This window comes from Papilio xuthus, unplaced genomic scaffold (genome assembly GCF_000836235.2).
Source record: "Papilio xuthus unplaced genomic scaffold, Pxut_1.1 DF828952.1, whole genome shotgun sequence".
Classification (NCBI taxonomy): domain Eukaryota; kingdom Metazoa; phylum Arthropoda; class Insecta; order Lepidoptera; family Papilionidae; genus Papilio; species Papilio xuthus.
In genome coordinates this window covers 3,285,207-3,299,490 of record NW_013529697.1, presented here as the reverse complement: position 1 = coordinate 3,299,490, position 14,284 = coordinate 3,285,207, and the positions used below count along the sequence as shown (strand labels likewise).

The following is a 14,284-nucleotide window of genomic DNA, read 5'->3' as shown; positions in this document are numbered from 1 at the left end:
AGGGTAGGTAAGGTGAAAAGAGAAATAGTATTTATTTTCTCTTCAGTAACAGTAAGCACGTAATGTCTACATTGCTTCTGTGTTTAGACCTATTTAGATTAGCTTATTTAAAAAAGGGGCTACTAGACGCCGTTTTCTTATTATTTGCGCTGTTTAGTAAAGAAAATGTTTTGTTGGTATTTATCATAGAAAGGAAAATTGCAGAATAGACTTGTATCCATCGCAACAAAAAAACCTTCGAATTAAATCTAGTAACACCGTTGCCATTACATACTCTTTGCTTGCCATTTGCCAATTCATTAAGTAGTACGAAGGCATGAAGTAAAAATTGATTTTATTTCCACTTACAATATAATTGAATGTATTAAGTTTTCAGTTGTGATTATCCTTATTTTATAAAGTTAAATTAAAAGAAAAAATGGCTAACGTGGAAGAAGAAGTATCTGCAAATGACACGGGAGAAAATAGGTTGGTTTCTAGTGATAACAGAAACGATGAATCAAGTAGATCTAACACTGAAGATGTTGATGTAAGTAAATTTCTACAAAATTGAATGATTTTGGAATGTAAGATCAAAATTCTTATGTGACCCAAATTCTTGCACCATTATTAACAATTTTATCGCTATTGTCAAATCCTTGGTTGTAATCGTAATTATAGCACATACAATTTTATTTTACTAAATTGTTTAACTATGACTTTGTTAAACAATTTAGTAAGCATTAGTGCGATTTCGAGCCAAAAATAAATCATGATCGGGAAAGAAAAACTTATGTTAATTAATTTATTAATTTAGTTGGTTCATAACGTACATTTGTTAATAATGCAATTATACGCTTAATTGCGTATTTATAATCGTAAATTAGACTGATTGTAGGTACAAATTAGAGAAGAGATTAATCCTTAAGAAATTTCTGTCATAAAATAATCTTACACCTTCTACTTATTCCCCTAAGCTGAGATTGTGATTGTTGAAGTGGTTTAATTCTACTTATGAACTTGATTTACTTTTTTTTTAAATTTTAAACCATATTTTGAAAGTAGATCATTAGCATTATTTTAACTTTTTTTTTACCAAAATATGTAATTTTTTTATACTTGGATACAATACATATTATGCTTTTTATGAATAGATGCTCATCAGTCAGATCAAAATCTTATAAACAATCTGTTTTTCTGAATTAAAAAGTTTGTTAATTTTTATATTCTATTGTTGCATCAATATTTAAATGCTCAAATGCTCAATGTTGTCTTTTTTCGCTTATGATAAATACCTTGTAATGTTTTGAAAATAATCTGTTCTGAGTACATAAGCTGTAGGGAACTCACAAATAAGAAGTATTTACATTGTTTGCTGTTTGATTAATTTTGTTGTCTTAGTTGATAAAAATGCAAAAATTGTGGCAGACAATTTTATTATTTATTCAATTATCAAGGTACACACATTTTATTACACAATATAACCTTAAAATATGAAGATTTCTTCTTTTAAAATATGGAGGTTTGTAGAAAGAGCAAACAGCTGTTAGTAACAATAAAAATATTTTTTTTAGAGATATAAAGTTAAATCTTCCATACACATAAAAGAAAATCACGTTAGTTATACTTATTAAAACTCAAGAAAGACTTAACTGATTTGTCTGAAAATTGGTGCGAAAACTTAGAACTAGGAATTGGCATATCACCTTTATTAACCTTTTTTTATAATCTGTCACAGATGAAGTCAGGGCTAAAGCTAGTCTGTTAAAAATTATTTTATATTTTTTCAGTTCAATGCACAAGTTGATGAACAACGGCGCCGCATGCAGCCAACAAAACTGGAATCATTCTTTGCAATCACTAAATCACTTATTTTAAGAGCTCTGGTTCTTTATTTTATTACATCAATGTTCCATAATACTTTTTCACCAAAAACTGATGTCACGACTCCCACTGGTGCAGCTCGTGTGCCAGCAGTTAATATGTTTTCCAATGGGACAGTATTAGATATGTATTGTTATATATCTGAGAAAGAAATTTTAAACAACATTGATGAGTTACAGTTTGTTTGGAAGCAAACTGGTCTTGTTTATGGTGACTGGTATGGTGGTCCAAATGGAGATGGCACATATACTTTTTCAATAGAAATAACACCTTCGAAAACACTTGTAAATAATGGCTCCATTTACCTTCATACTTACATAGTACACTCAGGCAAATCACCAAATCCAAAGGATAAAAACAATTATGCTGGTGCTCATATCACATATAACAAGAAAATGTTGAACAAATACAAAAAATTGAAATACCTAAAAACTCATAACTTATTAACTGGACAAACAGAAAAATCAGAGGAAGAAATAAAAAAAGCAGAGACAATGAAGGAAGAGATTGTATCACATTGGCATCCTAACTTGACAATTAATCTTGTTACTGACCAGAGTAACTGGGTGAAGGGTAGTGTGCCACCTCCACTTGATGAGTTCATTTACTTTTTGCCTGATGGTAAAATGTACAAGCCTGCCGTATTTTTAAATGATTATTGGAATATGATGCGTGATTATGTACCTATAAATAAAACAACAACCAAACTTCAATTGCAACTGACTTACCAACCATTGAGTCTTTTAAAGTGGCAATTGTACACTGCTCAAGTAATGAGAGATAAACTAAGTGTGTTCTCTGCATTAGGAGCTGAGGAACAGGATGAAGAACAAGACACCGTAAAGGAATTACTTTTGGATACATCACCATATTTGCTTGCATTGACAGTATCTGTATCTGTACTTCACTCAATATTTGAATTGCTTGCTTTCAAAAATGATATTCAATTTTGGAACAACAGACAATCTCTGGAAGGACTATCTGTTAGATCGGTGTTCTTTAATGTTTTCCAATCGACGGTGGTTCTTCTCTATGTCTTGGACAATGAGACTAATCTTATGGTCAGAATTTCATGCTTCCTTGGCTTGATGATTGAAATTTGGAAAATTAATAAAGTTATGGATGTTAAATTGAATAGAGAGAAACGAATATTTGGAATACCTACGATGACATTTAAAGATAAAGGTTCCTATATTGAATCAAGTACTAAACAATATGACATGCTAGCTTTTAGATATCTCAGCTGGGCTTGCTTCCCTCTGCTCATTGGTTATGGTGTATATTCACTTTTGTACCAAGAGCACAAGGGATGGTACTCTTTTGTTCTTAACATGATGTATGGATATCTGTTGACATTTGGTTTTATTATGATGACACCACAGCTGTTCATCAACTACAAATTGAAGTCTGTGGCACATTTACCATGGCGCATGATGACATATAAATTCCTTAATACATTTATTGATGATATATTTGCATTTGTTATTAAAATGCCAACTATGTACCGTTTGGGCTGCTTCAGAGATGGTGCGTATATTTTTTTTAAAAGTTCATATTTTGTTGGTATAGTGCATCGCAAAATCCCCTGTTGCATGGGTTAACTTGATAGTAGTGTGTTTGCACACTATATCTCGTGACTACCAAATGCACATCAGATTTGGACACTTACAAGTTACTTATGAACTCTATGGGCAGTGTTTTTACATATGCCCAGCTTTGTTAAAATTAAGTAAGTTTCCCCATATAAAATCTGCTGCTTGTCAATTCTTATATCTTTGTATTCGTTTTCAGATATTGTGTTCTTCATTTTCTTGTACCAACGTTGGATCTACAAGGTTGATCACAAGAGAGTTAATGAATTTGGCTTCTCTGGAGAAATGGAACAGCAAAAGAAGCAATCTGAAAATGGCAATTTGGCTATTTCTGAAGGTGAAACTCAAGAACCTGGTGACAAGAAGAATGATTAAATAGTGCTTGTCTAGTTTTTGATAGTTAGTAAAAATAATATAAAATATGTAACTATAAAGTTACTAGAAGTAGTATCATTTGTCTTTTAAATTATATTGTTGTAGCCGTGTGCATTAGATACATGAAGTGTTCTGGCAACTCACCAGCTCATAATCTGTATAAAATGTTAATAAAATGTTGTGTAATTTAATTTTAATTTAATGCTGTTTTGAATTTATAATAATATATTTACTGGTATCAAAAGTTTTACGATTTTCTTTAGACATTTAAGAATAGTCCAAATGGCATAAATTCAATTTCTATTTGTCCTACCATATTTGAAGAATTGAGACATGTTACTAATTTAAACAATACTATCCAAAGACGTACTGCTTACAAATATTTTGGAAAGTATTTGTTTATTTAGCCCTTTATATGGTGGCGAGTATTATTAATGCAGTTAATAATTTTAAGTAGTAAAATGTTCTGAATAGTAAAATATTATTTTGTGATTTACGCATGTTTAGTTCACCTGCAATTTTCAAATCTGAAATGAAATTTTTTAATTATGTAATTGCTATTTATTTGAAATAGTTATGATTTGTATTGTTTTTTTGTTGACCAAAGAGCTAAAAAGAGAACTTTTAAAGCAACTACATTATATATTAATGTGCCGGCTTGTAGACATTTTGTTTTTAAGCATTTATAAATGTTAATTTATATTTGTTCTTAATAACTAGATAAAATTGTTTTATTTATATTACCAAGTATATTAAATTAAATTGTGCGTTTTCATACTATTGTTATGTATTTTAAATTTATCAATGTATTTATGTGTATTTAATATTTGTGATTTTGTCGTATTTATGTATTTACAAGTTTAATTGTTATATTGCACAATGTATGTCACGCGAGTACATATTTAACTATAGTTTAAAATACGGTGTTTAAATTAAATGTAATATCAATAAATTGTTGTGTCTGTATGTACGCTTTTTCATCCCACTTGTAAATGTCATAATAGTTATTTTTGAGTAAAGACAATCAGTGAGTTAACATTATAAAAGAGGGGTAAGTATTTAAAGCAATAACTTTGAATGAGATATTACTGTACAAATTGTACCGGCAACGTATAACTGCATTGTTCAACGTTCACTTTCCAGCTGTATTTTAAAACTCATACGAAATTAGTTTGTACTCCATCTTATGAACCAGCAACGCGTGCAATTAGGTCTTAAGTATATTTATGAGGACAATTACTTTCCTGCTAAGCGACCAGCTAGCTAGCGCAAGCGAATGCCATTATAAAGCAATGTGTTTGGCATTATCGCCGCAGCCATAAAATTAGCGGAAAATAACGTAGTGGAAAAAGGGTCAAACTTAGATTCGAGAACATAGTCCGAGACCTCCGGAATATGATGACAGAAATATTGTGGAATAAAACAAGCATACCACCACCATGACCACACGTCGGTGGCTAAGGGGTCAAGCACTTGACTTGCAATCTGCAGGACCTGGGTTCGAATCCCGCCCTGAACCAATGTGTTTTTCTATTTAAGATTTACATATGTACATTTATCCGACGTTCTTACGGTGAAGGAAAACATCGTGATGCAACCTGCACGTATCTGAGAAGAAATTCAAAGATATGTGTGAAGTCAACCAATCCGCACTTGGTCAGCGGGGTTGAATATGGCCCAATCACCCTTAACTTAGAGTAGGCTCCGAGCTCCTCGGTGGGGACGGTAGTAAGCTGATGATGATGAAAACAAGCATATATTTACACAGTCGTTTATTTAATATGCACAGTGCATTCTACAGCATTTTGAAATTGCAGTGAACAATAAATATGTAAATGTACATTAAATAATTTGGCTATGCTGTATGCCACAACTTATACGTACAATTTTCGCCATCAAATTACATATTTTATAATCTATCATCGTTTTATAATATGTAATTTATTAATAATATAATTAATTAAATTCCATGTATATATTTTTGTAACATTTAAATGTAATTCTAACTGCAATTTAAAACTATAGTAGAATAACTGAAATTTTGCATACGATAAAACGTGAACTTAATAACAAAATAACCAAAGCAATAATAGCATAATTAGAATCATTGAATTATCATGTTATATTTAAATAAGGAATCACATATACTTCATTATTTATATAGTAGGGCCATAGAATGACATTACTTAGTAATAAAGAAATAATACCGGTTCCATGAACCAAAATAGTTGCAAACGAAATAATGAGATGGTATTGCGATATGTACAGGCAACGTATGCGACGTACAACTTTAAACGTTTATATTAAAATCATTCCCAAAACATTAAGCTCAGGGTAGGAGATAGTTCACAATAATAGCCGAATGGCGAAATGGAACCTCAATATCGAATCTTTATCATATACATATCGTAAGCCATTATATTAGTTGGCCATTGTTTTTTAATAGTTTCATTGTAGTATCTTATAGATAGAACCACGGTCGTCATCTAAGAGGACAGACAGATGTTCGTTTTATCTTAATAACATATAATGAATATAAATGCAATATTTTACAAAGATGTGATATATTTATGACACTACGTAGGGTTGAGGTTCCGCAGCTTCGGCTTCGGCCGCGCTGCCCGCCGGCTGCCTGAACGTTCCCGCCGACCTCAAAGGTACTTCGTTCTGGTGAAATTAAATTGAAAAATACAATATAATGTCAAAAAAGCCTACTAGTTTAGGTAAGAATAACATTTCAGATTTTCTGTAAATTCATCCACTTCACGAACAAAATTACGGGTGCCTTCTAGTAATCTTACTAGATTTCTGCACACAAATCTAACCTATATTTTTTCTTATCTTCTAGATCTCTACAGACATTTCGCTTATTTAAAAAAAAAAGCGAAGCAAAGATTTGGATTATCGTATAAAGTACTAGTTGTCCTCGCGGAATAAAAAAAACTTTTTAGCCTGTGTTCTTTCTGACTGTTCTACACATATACATAGTTTTTAGTTGTGGAGATACCTTTTAACAAACATCCATCCAAACATTGGCATTTATAGCATTAGTAATTGTGTGTAGTAACCTGTGTGAGCGTGTCGTGGTCCATGCGCACGACGATGACGGAGCTACCCCCGGCTATCACTGGAGGAGGTACTGGTAGTCGGGAAGGAATCAAAGGAGTCGAAGTCAGATCCACTATAGGTATAGGGGCTACGTGCAGCTGCGGCCTCGTGCTCGCCGCGTGCCGCCGGCCAGAAGTAGTCGTGTCCGTGTTCGAAGCTGTGCAAATACATCATTTTTACTACATTCTCTTACTACTACAATACTTTCTCTATACATTATATAATCAATAAGGTTTTGTTTGTATTGGTAGTTTAAGATGCCAATAATTTGAATGTTAAGAGAGACATTTTTTTTTCATAATTTGTACTTACAAGTCCTCGTACTCCTCCGCCTCCCCCTCGTCGAACGACGAGTTGAAGTCCGACTCGTCATGGCTGTTACTTCCTCTGCACAACAAACCTCCAGATTAATGTAACACTTGATGTTACCATGCAAACTTATAATGTTACGATGATTACAAGACCAGAATAAACCTTTTAGTACCAACATTTTGGCATAAAAAAATATATCATCAGTATCTTCATTAGAAATATTCATTATTGTTTCTATTTATGTATTAAAAAACGAAATGTTATGGATTGATGTTAGATGTACTAAATATTTATTAAAATTACGTATGTTATAATAATAAAAAAAATTAGTATACGAAAAAATACCGGTGATTGTAAAATGTGCTACAAATAAAAAAAATGTAAGAAAAGCATACCGGTCGTTATCGGAGTTAGGATGTGCTTGTGCCGCCTCGTCTTCTGTAAACAATACAGCTTCATATTACTTGGTCTTTTATTATATCACGGGAAGAAATTATAATGAATATTACTGATGAAGATACAGTCAATAGTAGAGTATGATTAAATGTTTAGTAGAGCTAAAGTATATGAAGCTGTATCATTTATAAAACAAATACAGACAACATGTAGTCAGCAGATACCTTCTCTAGACTTGAGCAGGTCCAATCTTTTCTGCTTCATCTCCGCGCTCAGATTCTCAACCATCTTCTCAATAAATGAGTCCAGTACTAAACTCTTGCACTCAGATGTTATTGTTTTCCTGGAAATGTTACGGTGAAAATAAGTGAATGTGTCAGAAACAAATAACGCTTAAAGTGGATTAATTCTGCCGGGGCACTAGTATGGACACATATTTGTCCGTTCAAAGAGAATGTGTAGGTCATTAAAGACAAATATCATCCTACACTTTAATGTGACATTGCATTTGAAATCATCAGTAAGATGTCATTTCATCTAAAAACATTCTTTATCTCTGTCCACCTCCTAAGTGATAGATTTGAATATGTATTACTTGCTGTTACTTGATTTTAATTGCCTAATAAAAGTACTAATATTTTAAATGCAAATGTTTGTATGTATGGATGGATGAAGCTATCTCTAGATTGTATGTAGTTTGGATTTCACTGAAATTTAACATACATGTAAAACATAACCTTGAAGAACACATCAGCTACTACTAAAGTTTTTTACTTCCGCGGGGTTTGACTCGTGGGCTATAGCTAGCTATTAATAATTAAATATCATGTCCATATGTAACTTACCTACAAATTGGGCACTCCCATTTCTTCTTCTTCCACATAGCTATGCAATATTTGCAAAAGGTGTGAGCACAGTTGAGAGTGGTCGCACACACAAACAACTCGGCACAGATGCTGCATTGCAGTTCATTCTCCATTATATCTGTGAACTCAGCCACCGCACTTTCTTTTGCAGAGATCTCACCACTCTCGTTCTCCGCTTTGAGCATTTCTTTTTCATTTTCCACTGATCGTAGTTGACTTTTAACCTAAAAATTAAACAATTATTATAATATAATTTACCTTTGATTGCGATGATCATACCATCAAAATTTAGACGACTTTCAAGGACAAAAGTACATAAATTGTTCTGTAGTTTTTAGAAAATATTATATACATGTTATATTATCATCATCACCTCATTGGTCTTGAAAAAAAAATTTTCAATACAAGTGTTACAACTGTGGATGTCCTTAGTTCTAAGATAAAATTAAAAAGATAAGTTGCAAATGTTTAAAAAGTTAAAAACCTTATCTAATTGTTCCAGAAGTGAATTGATAACTTCAGTGGACTGTTCAGAATGTTTCTGTATCCTCTCCGCAGCCAGCGCGGCAAGTTCAGTCTCCCTGTCTTCAACTCGGGTCTGAAAATATAAAGATTCATTACTACTAATATATGTTAGTAAATGCCTATCTTCTTTTCACTTCACAAATCTTAGTCACATAATGAACATGTCTCTTTTGTCTAAATCTAGAAATTTCTATGATGTAATTAAATATTAAAATGATTACCTTTAATTCTACAATAGACTTGTTCGCATTGAGTTTGGCTTCAGCCAACTTCTTATGTAGCTCCCCTCTTTCACGGATCTGAAAGAAACCATTTTTTTAAGTAATGTTTATTAGAAAATACCAGAATTTCATTGAACATGTAAAATAATCTTACAAGTTCTTCCATTTTAATTTTTTCTTCTTCGCTTACTTTCTTCATTTGTTCAACTTTTTTGATTAACTCTTGTTCAACTTCACATTTGTGTTGTTTTGTCTCTTTTTCTTTTGATTCCAGTTTACTTTTTAAAACATTTAAAGCTTGCAGCAGTTCACTTTCCCTCAACTTCTTTTGCTCTTCTAGTACCTTTATTTCCTGCAATCCATAGAATAACTAATATAACTAATACTAGCATAGCTTTGAACCAAGATGTCTGAACTTAGCCGTTTTATATATTTTAGTATATAACGTTACAATTTCTACAACATGACATTTCCACTAAACATTTTTGATTACTCAATATGTAAGAACTGTATGTATTTAAAATACCTTTTCATTTGCTAATTTTAACATTTCTGTTTCATTTCGTAATTTTTCTTCCAGTTTCCTTTTCTCCATTTTACGAATTTCTTCTTGCTCCCACATTTTAGCTTCCAGTTTGCTTAATAAATCTTGTTTAGAAGAACTTTCCCTATTTATTTCACTCAGAAATTCTTCTCTCTCTTTTAAAAGTTTTTGTTTGAGAGAGACATTTTCTAAAATAAGTTCCGATTCTATTGCATTGTGCTTCTCAATTTCTTCCTATTATGAAGAAAAAGTCTACTATGTTAAACATGTTACTTAATAAAAAGAGACTTAATTTATATAATGTTTTTAACTCACCTTTAGGCTAGAAATTTTCCCTTCCATTTCCTCTTTCAGAGCAGCAAGTTGTCTGTCTCTTTCTTGTATAAGAAGGGCTCTTTGTTCCTCAATTGTAGTTTTGCCATCTTCCAAGCTATCTATTCTTGTAGTAAAAAATTTATTTAACATTTGTATTTTTTGCTTCATTTCTGTTTGTAAGTGATCCTTTAACAGTTGAGACTTCTTTTGGATGTGCTGCGCATTTTGAATTTTTTCAGCAATATGTTGCATTTCTGAGCTTTGAGAGTTTTCAAATTTTATTTTCACATCATTTATAATGTCAGTGGAATCAACATCGTTTTCGAGTTTTATACGTTTATTAGAAGGTTCACATTCTATGTTATCATCTTCATTGGTCTGGGCTGGCCTTATAAAAGAATAAACAAATTCTTTTGCTGGATCCAAAGTGATAATATCAAGATTTTTGAGTTTCTTGTGTTTGCCATTACCCAGCCTTAGCCCATTAACTTCTATTCCAAAACTGCTATGGTCTTCAATAAACCATTCATCATAGGTTTTTCTAACGATGCAATGATTTCTTGATATTGCTAAAAATGGTATAACTACGGAGTTCTTTAAGCCACGTCCTATGGTTAGCTAAAAATAAAATATTAAATAAATGTTTTTGGGCACTGTAACTTAAAAAAAACATTTTCTACGGCTATATCTAAAGAAAGAGTTAGTTAAGGAACCAAACTCACAATGGTTGAAGATACTTTAATCCTTTCCAAGTCTTCGTACTCAGGTTTTAATTTTTTGTTAGAAATTAAAAATGGTACGTCGTTATCCTGCATGTTTATATCATTTATTTTGTTAATTAAATATCATGTTTAAGTTTAACAATGGCAGCACTAAAGATTTTAATATTCCTTTAGGAAAGTAACCTTATTCACTTATTATATGATTGCAAAAACACAAAATTAATCACAGTAATCTTAATTCAATTACTAATAAAAACAGAATGATCGAAAACGAAATCGAATCGAAATGGCTGAAATGAAATTTGACATTTGGACAGAGAATTCATTGATAAATCAGTGTTGTAATCATAGAATATAAATTCTTGTCATCTGCGAAAAAGTACCTAAATACATCTATATAAACAAGGAATACTAATAATATGATTTATTTTTATAAGCTGAGGTCATATTGTTTAATTTACTTAGATATTCTTGTATTTAATCATTTAACGGTTATCGGTATCAAACGGTTATCTCTGATTTTACAAAGAGAATGGAATGAGAGTGATGTTTTTATTTAACAAGTGTTTAGACAGTGGAAACGCATTAATAACATTTTTTAACAATATGTTATCGAAACTTAGAGTAAGTTAGTTAAAACAGTGAGCTTAGAAAACTCTCAACGTAAAACTTGTTAAGTAAGAAAAAGTTAAAATTCAGGTAGACATCATTTTAAAAGCTGTTGTGAAAGAGGGTACGTTAGGAGGATAAAGGGATACTGAAGTGAAAGCATATTTCTTGTCGGATAAAACGAATAGATAGAGGTCTTTAATATAAACGAAGCAGACTTTAGTAGTCTCGAAAAATGTAAGGCAGCGCTTAAGTACATAATGAATTTTTAACGCTATGGGTTTTGATGTTTTTGCCATGCGACGTCTCTAAAGTTGTTCGACAATTTATTGTAGGCTAGCTTCGTGATTAAATGATTCGTTTCTGTACGTCTGAGCCATTTTATGAAGCGACTAAAGGGCGATTTTTTTAGTTTTATTTTAAGTTTTATGTCGTTCTGTAAAGAAGTTCTGTAAAGCTTTTGATATCTATGACTTTGAATAAAAAACACATGCTTTAGATTTTAAGAGAAATAAGAAAAATTGTTAAATAAATAAAAGGACTTGAAAGATGAAAAATGACGGAGTTCTTCCTCATTTGTCAGTATATAAAAATATTAATACATATAGCATAAAACGTATCTTTTTTGTTAACATTTTTATTACAAGATTTTAAAAATGGGAATATTTCATCAGATAAGAACAATTATTTGGTGTGAAACACTTTGCCATGAAAGTCGTAAATTCATTTTCGGAGTCCTTTGAGATTTTGCGGACAACAATTGTATCTCCTTAAATTATGACCGCCTCGGGTATTCTTTTATCCGAATCTTTCTAAATTAATTGTTTCGCTAAGCGTTCATTTCGTTAGCAGTGACTATAAAAATTAAATTGTTGCTATTTCCTTTATACTTCGAAATTAAAAATTAGTGAAAAAAGTTGTAGAAGTAATAAAAGTACATAATTTCAAAATGAATTTTCTTTTAGCGGAGATCAATAGAAAAAAGGGTATTTATGGAGTTTATCAGGATTTAAATTTGTAAGAGCAGCGAAGGATTCAATATTACGCTTTGGAGACGCTTGCTTATATTTTAGGCTTACAAGGCTTCCCTTAAGCCATCCAGCCAACCAACCAACTCTAAGATAAGAGTATGTTTTAGGTAAACCAAAATAAGCACACAAGAATTAATATAGGATAGAATCGTTACTTACATTAAGAGTATTTTTTAATGAATTACGAATAATTTATTGATGTTCAATATGAAACACTCCATGCTAAGTGTTATATCGACAAGAGAATGCAAATTGCATCAGTAAACAACAGGACACAGTTATCGGAAAAAGGCAGCTCACAATGAAAAAACAATAGCACTCAACTGAGTGATATAATTTCCCGTAAAATCTTTTTCATTAAACTGATTAAGTGTTGGGGGCGCGATGGGTTTATTGCGAAAGTTGGCCATTCGCTGAGGCCAGTGGCTAAAGCTTCCTCCCTTAACTCGAATAATTGTCTACGTGATCGGAATAAAAGCGCCTGAGATTTATCTGATTTTATTAAAATGCTTCAATAAATTGAATAAATGTCTTCAATATCTGTTTATATTTATTGCAGAAAAATAAATACTGTACTATTTATAAAAAATCATTGAGGTGAATATTGAAAAAACTATTCGCAATCAAGAAACTATAATAATGTACCTTGTAGGTAATAAAAATTATCAAAAACCTCTAATCCGTTCAAAAGAACTATAGTATATTTGTTTTAAATGTTTATCATCAGGTTGCAGGGCTGCAAAATGAAAAAATATTTTGTTTTGTATTTTTTTACTTATTTTAGTATTACAATGCCGGCGGATATACACAAATTTGCAAGTGGACTTTGTTGTGTATTTTTTCACTAAAAGGCGGTATACCTTGTCCTTTTGTTAAAATTATAAGAATAGAATTGTTTCTTTAAGTGTGAAAAGAAAATTTAGTGTTACTTCTCAAATTATAAGTTGAATAATTTCTATAAAATCTCAAAGCTTAAAACCTTAACGACCTTTTATAAAAGGGCTTCAATTAAATATTAGATTATAAAATATTAGCGCTTTAAAATATAAAAGGTCCTTTCGTCTTACTCTCATAACTCAGTTTAAGAAGCAACTACGGTTACCTTTTTCTCATTGTAACGCGAGACATTGAGTTTGTCCAGTAAAATGTAACAACATCTTCACTACTTAAATGTCTCAGGAAAAAGAAAGAAATAAAACTCTATGAGGTAGGATACAAAGAATTGCTTGTATGGATGGAAAACGGGAGAAATGATGTCACATTGACCCAATATAAGTCTAATATGAAGGACACGATGGAATCGGAGAGAACTGCCACTTTTTTACATCTTACACGTGTTGGTGTTTATGTAAACAAGTTCCGAATAAAATTAGATTTTTCACGATTTTTACGAGTGTAAAAGAAACCTGTCATCAAGAGGTGATAATTCTAAAAACTAAACCTTATCATAAAATACAGTTTAAGGTAAAACTTTCTAAAGATGTTTACAAGTAAAATATCAACTATTTTTATCCTAATTGGAAGGATATAATTTTGAGCTTTTAAGCAGCTCGTTGTAAGCTTTTTATCAGCAGGCAAATTTTTTCCATGCGGAGGTAGACGTTTTAATATTACCGCAGCTTTAATCTACTCTTTATCGCGTCTGCTTTTGTGCTTAGGCTATTTCAAATCCCTTTCAGAATTATTAAACCTTTTAGCTTTTGTGTAGGCGGCTTTAATGACTTTAGATAGTCTGACAGATTTAAAAAGTTGTTGATTGAGTTCTAAAATATGATTTTCATGATGATTATTTAGAATGGTTAATA

The 14,284-nt window shown here is 31.4% G+C and overlaps 2 protein-coding genes across 4 annotated transcripts; one reads left to right on the top strand and one right to left on the bottom strand.

Moving 5' to 3' along the window:
* The first annotated feature begins 264 nt into the window (after positions 1 to 264).
* Positions 265 to 4,761, top strand: LOC106125444 (cleft lip and palate transmembrane protein 1 homolog). 2 transcript variants are annotated; one of them, XM_013322659.1, is made up of 3 exons: positions 265 to 468; positions 1,770 to 3,390; positions 3,655 to 4,761. In XM_013322659.1, exons 2-3 carry the CDS (start codon positions 1,803 to 1,805, stop codon positions 3,828 to 3,830), a joined length of 1,764 nt encoding a protein of 587 aa, XP_013178113.1. In that variant the 5' UTR covers positions 265 to 468; positions 1,770 to 1,802; the 3' UTR covers positions 3,831 to 4,761. The 2 variants fall into 2 exon arrangements, with proteins under 2 accessions (XP_013178113.1, XP_013178103.1); XM_013322649.1 differs by having other exon boundaries at positions 265 to 529.
* A 1,104-nt stretch (positions 4,762 to 5,865) lies between these two features.
* Positions 5,866 to 11,138, bottom strand: LOC106127590 (E3 ubiquitin-protein ligase RNF8). Of its 2 annotated transcripts, XM_013325723.1 has the most exons (12): positions 10,840 to 11,137; positions 10,118 to 10,735; positions 9,785 to 10,036; positions 9,413 to 9,610; positions 9,259 to 9,336; positions 8,997 to 9,110; positions 8,492 to 8,736; positions 7,871 to 7,989; positions 7,646 to 7,688; positions 7,251 to 7,325; positions 6,899 to 7,095; positions 6,411 to 6,497 (listed from the first exon to the last, which is right to left on the bottom strand). In XM_013325723.1, exons 1-11 carry the CDS (start codon positions 10,930 to 10,932, stop codon positions 6,942 to 6,944), a joined length of 1,989 nt encoding a protein of 662 aa, XP_013181177.1. In that variant the 5' UTR covers positions 10,933 to 11,137; the 3' UTR covers positions 6,411 to 6,497; positions 6,899 to 6,941. The 2 variants fall into 2 exon arrangements, with proteins under 2 accessions (XP_013181168.1, XP_013181177.1); XM_013325714.1 differs by lacking the exon at positions 7,646 to 7,688 and having other exon boundaries at positions 5,866 to 6,497; positions 10,840 to 11,138.
* Between the last annotated feature and the right edge of the window lie 3,146 nt (positions 11,139 to 14,284).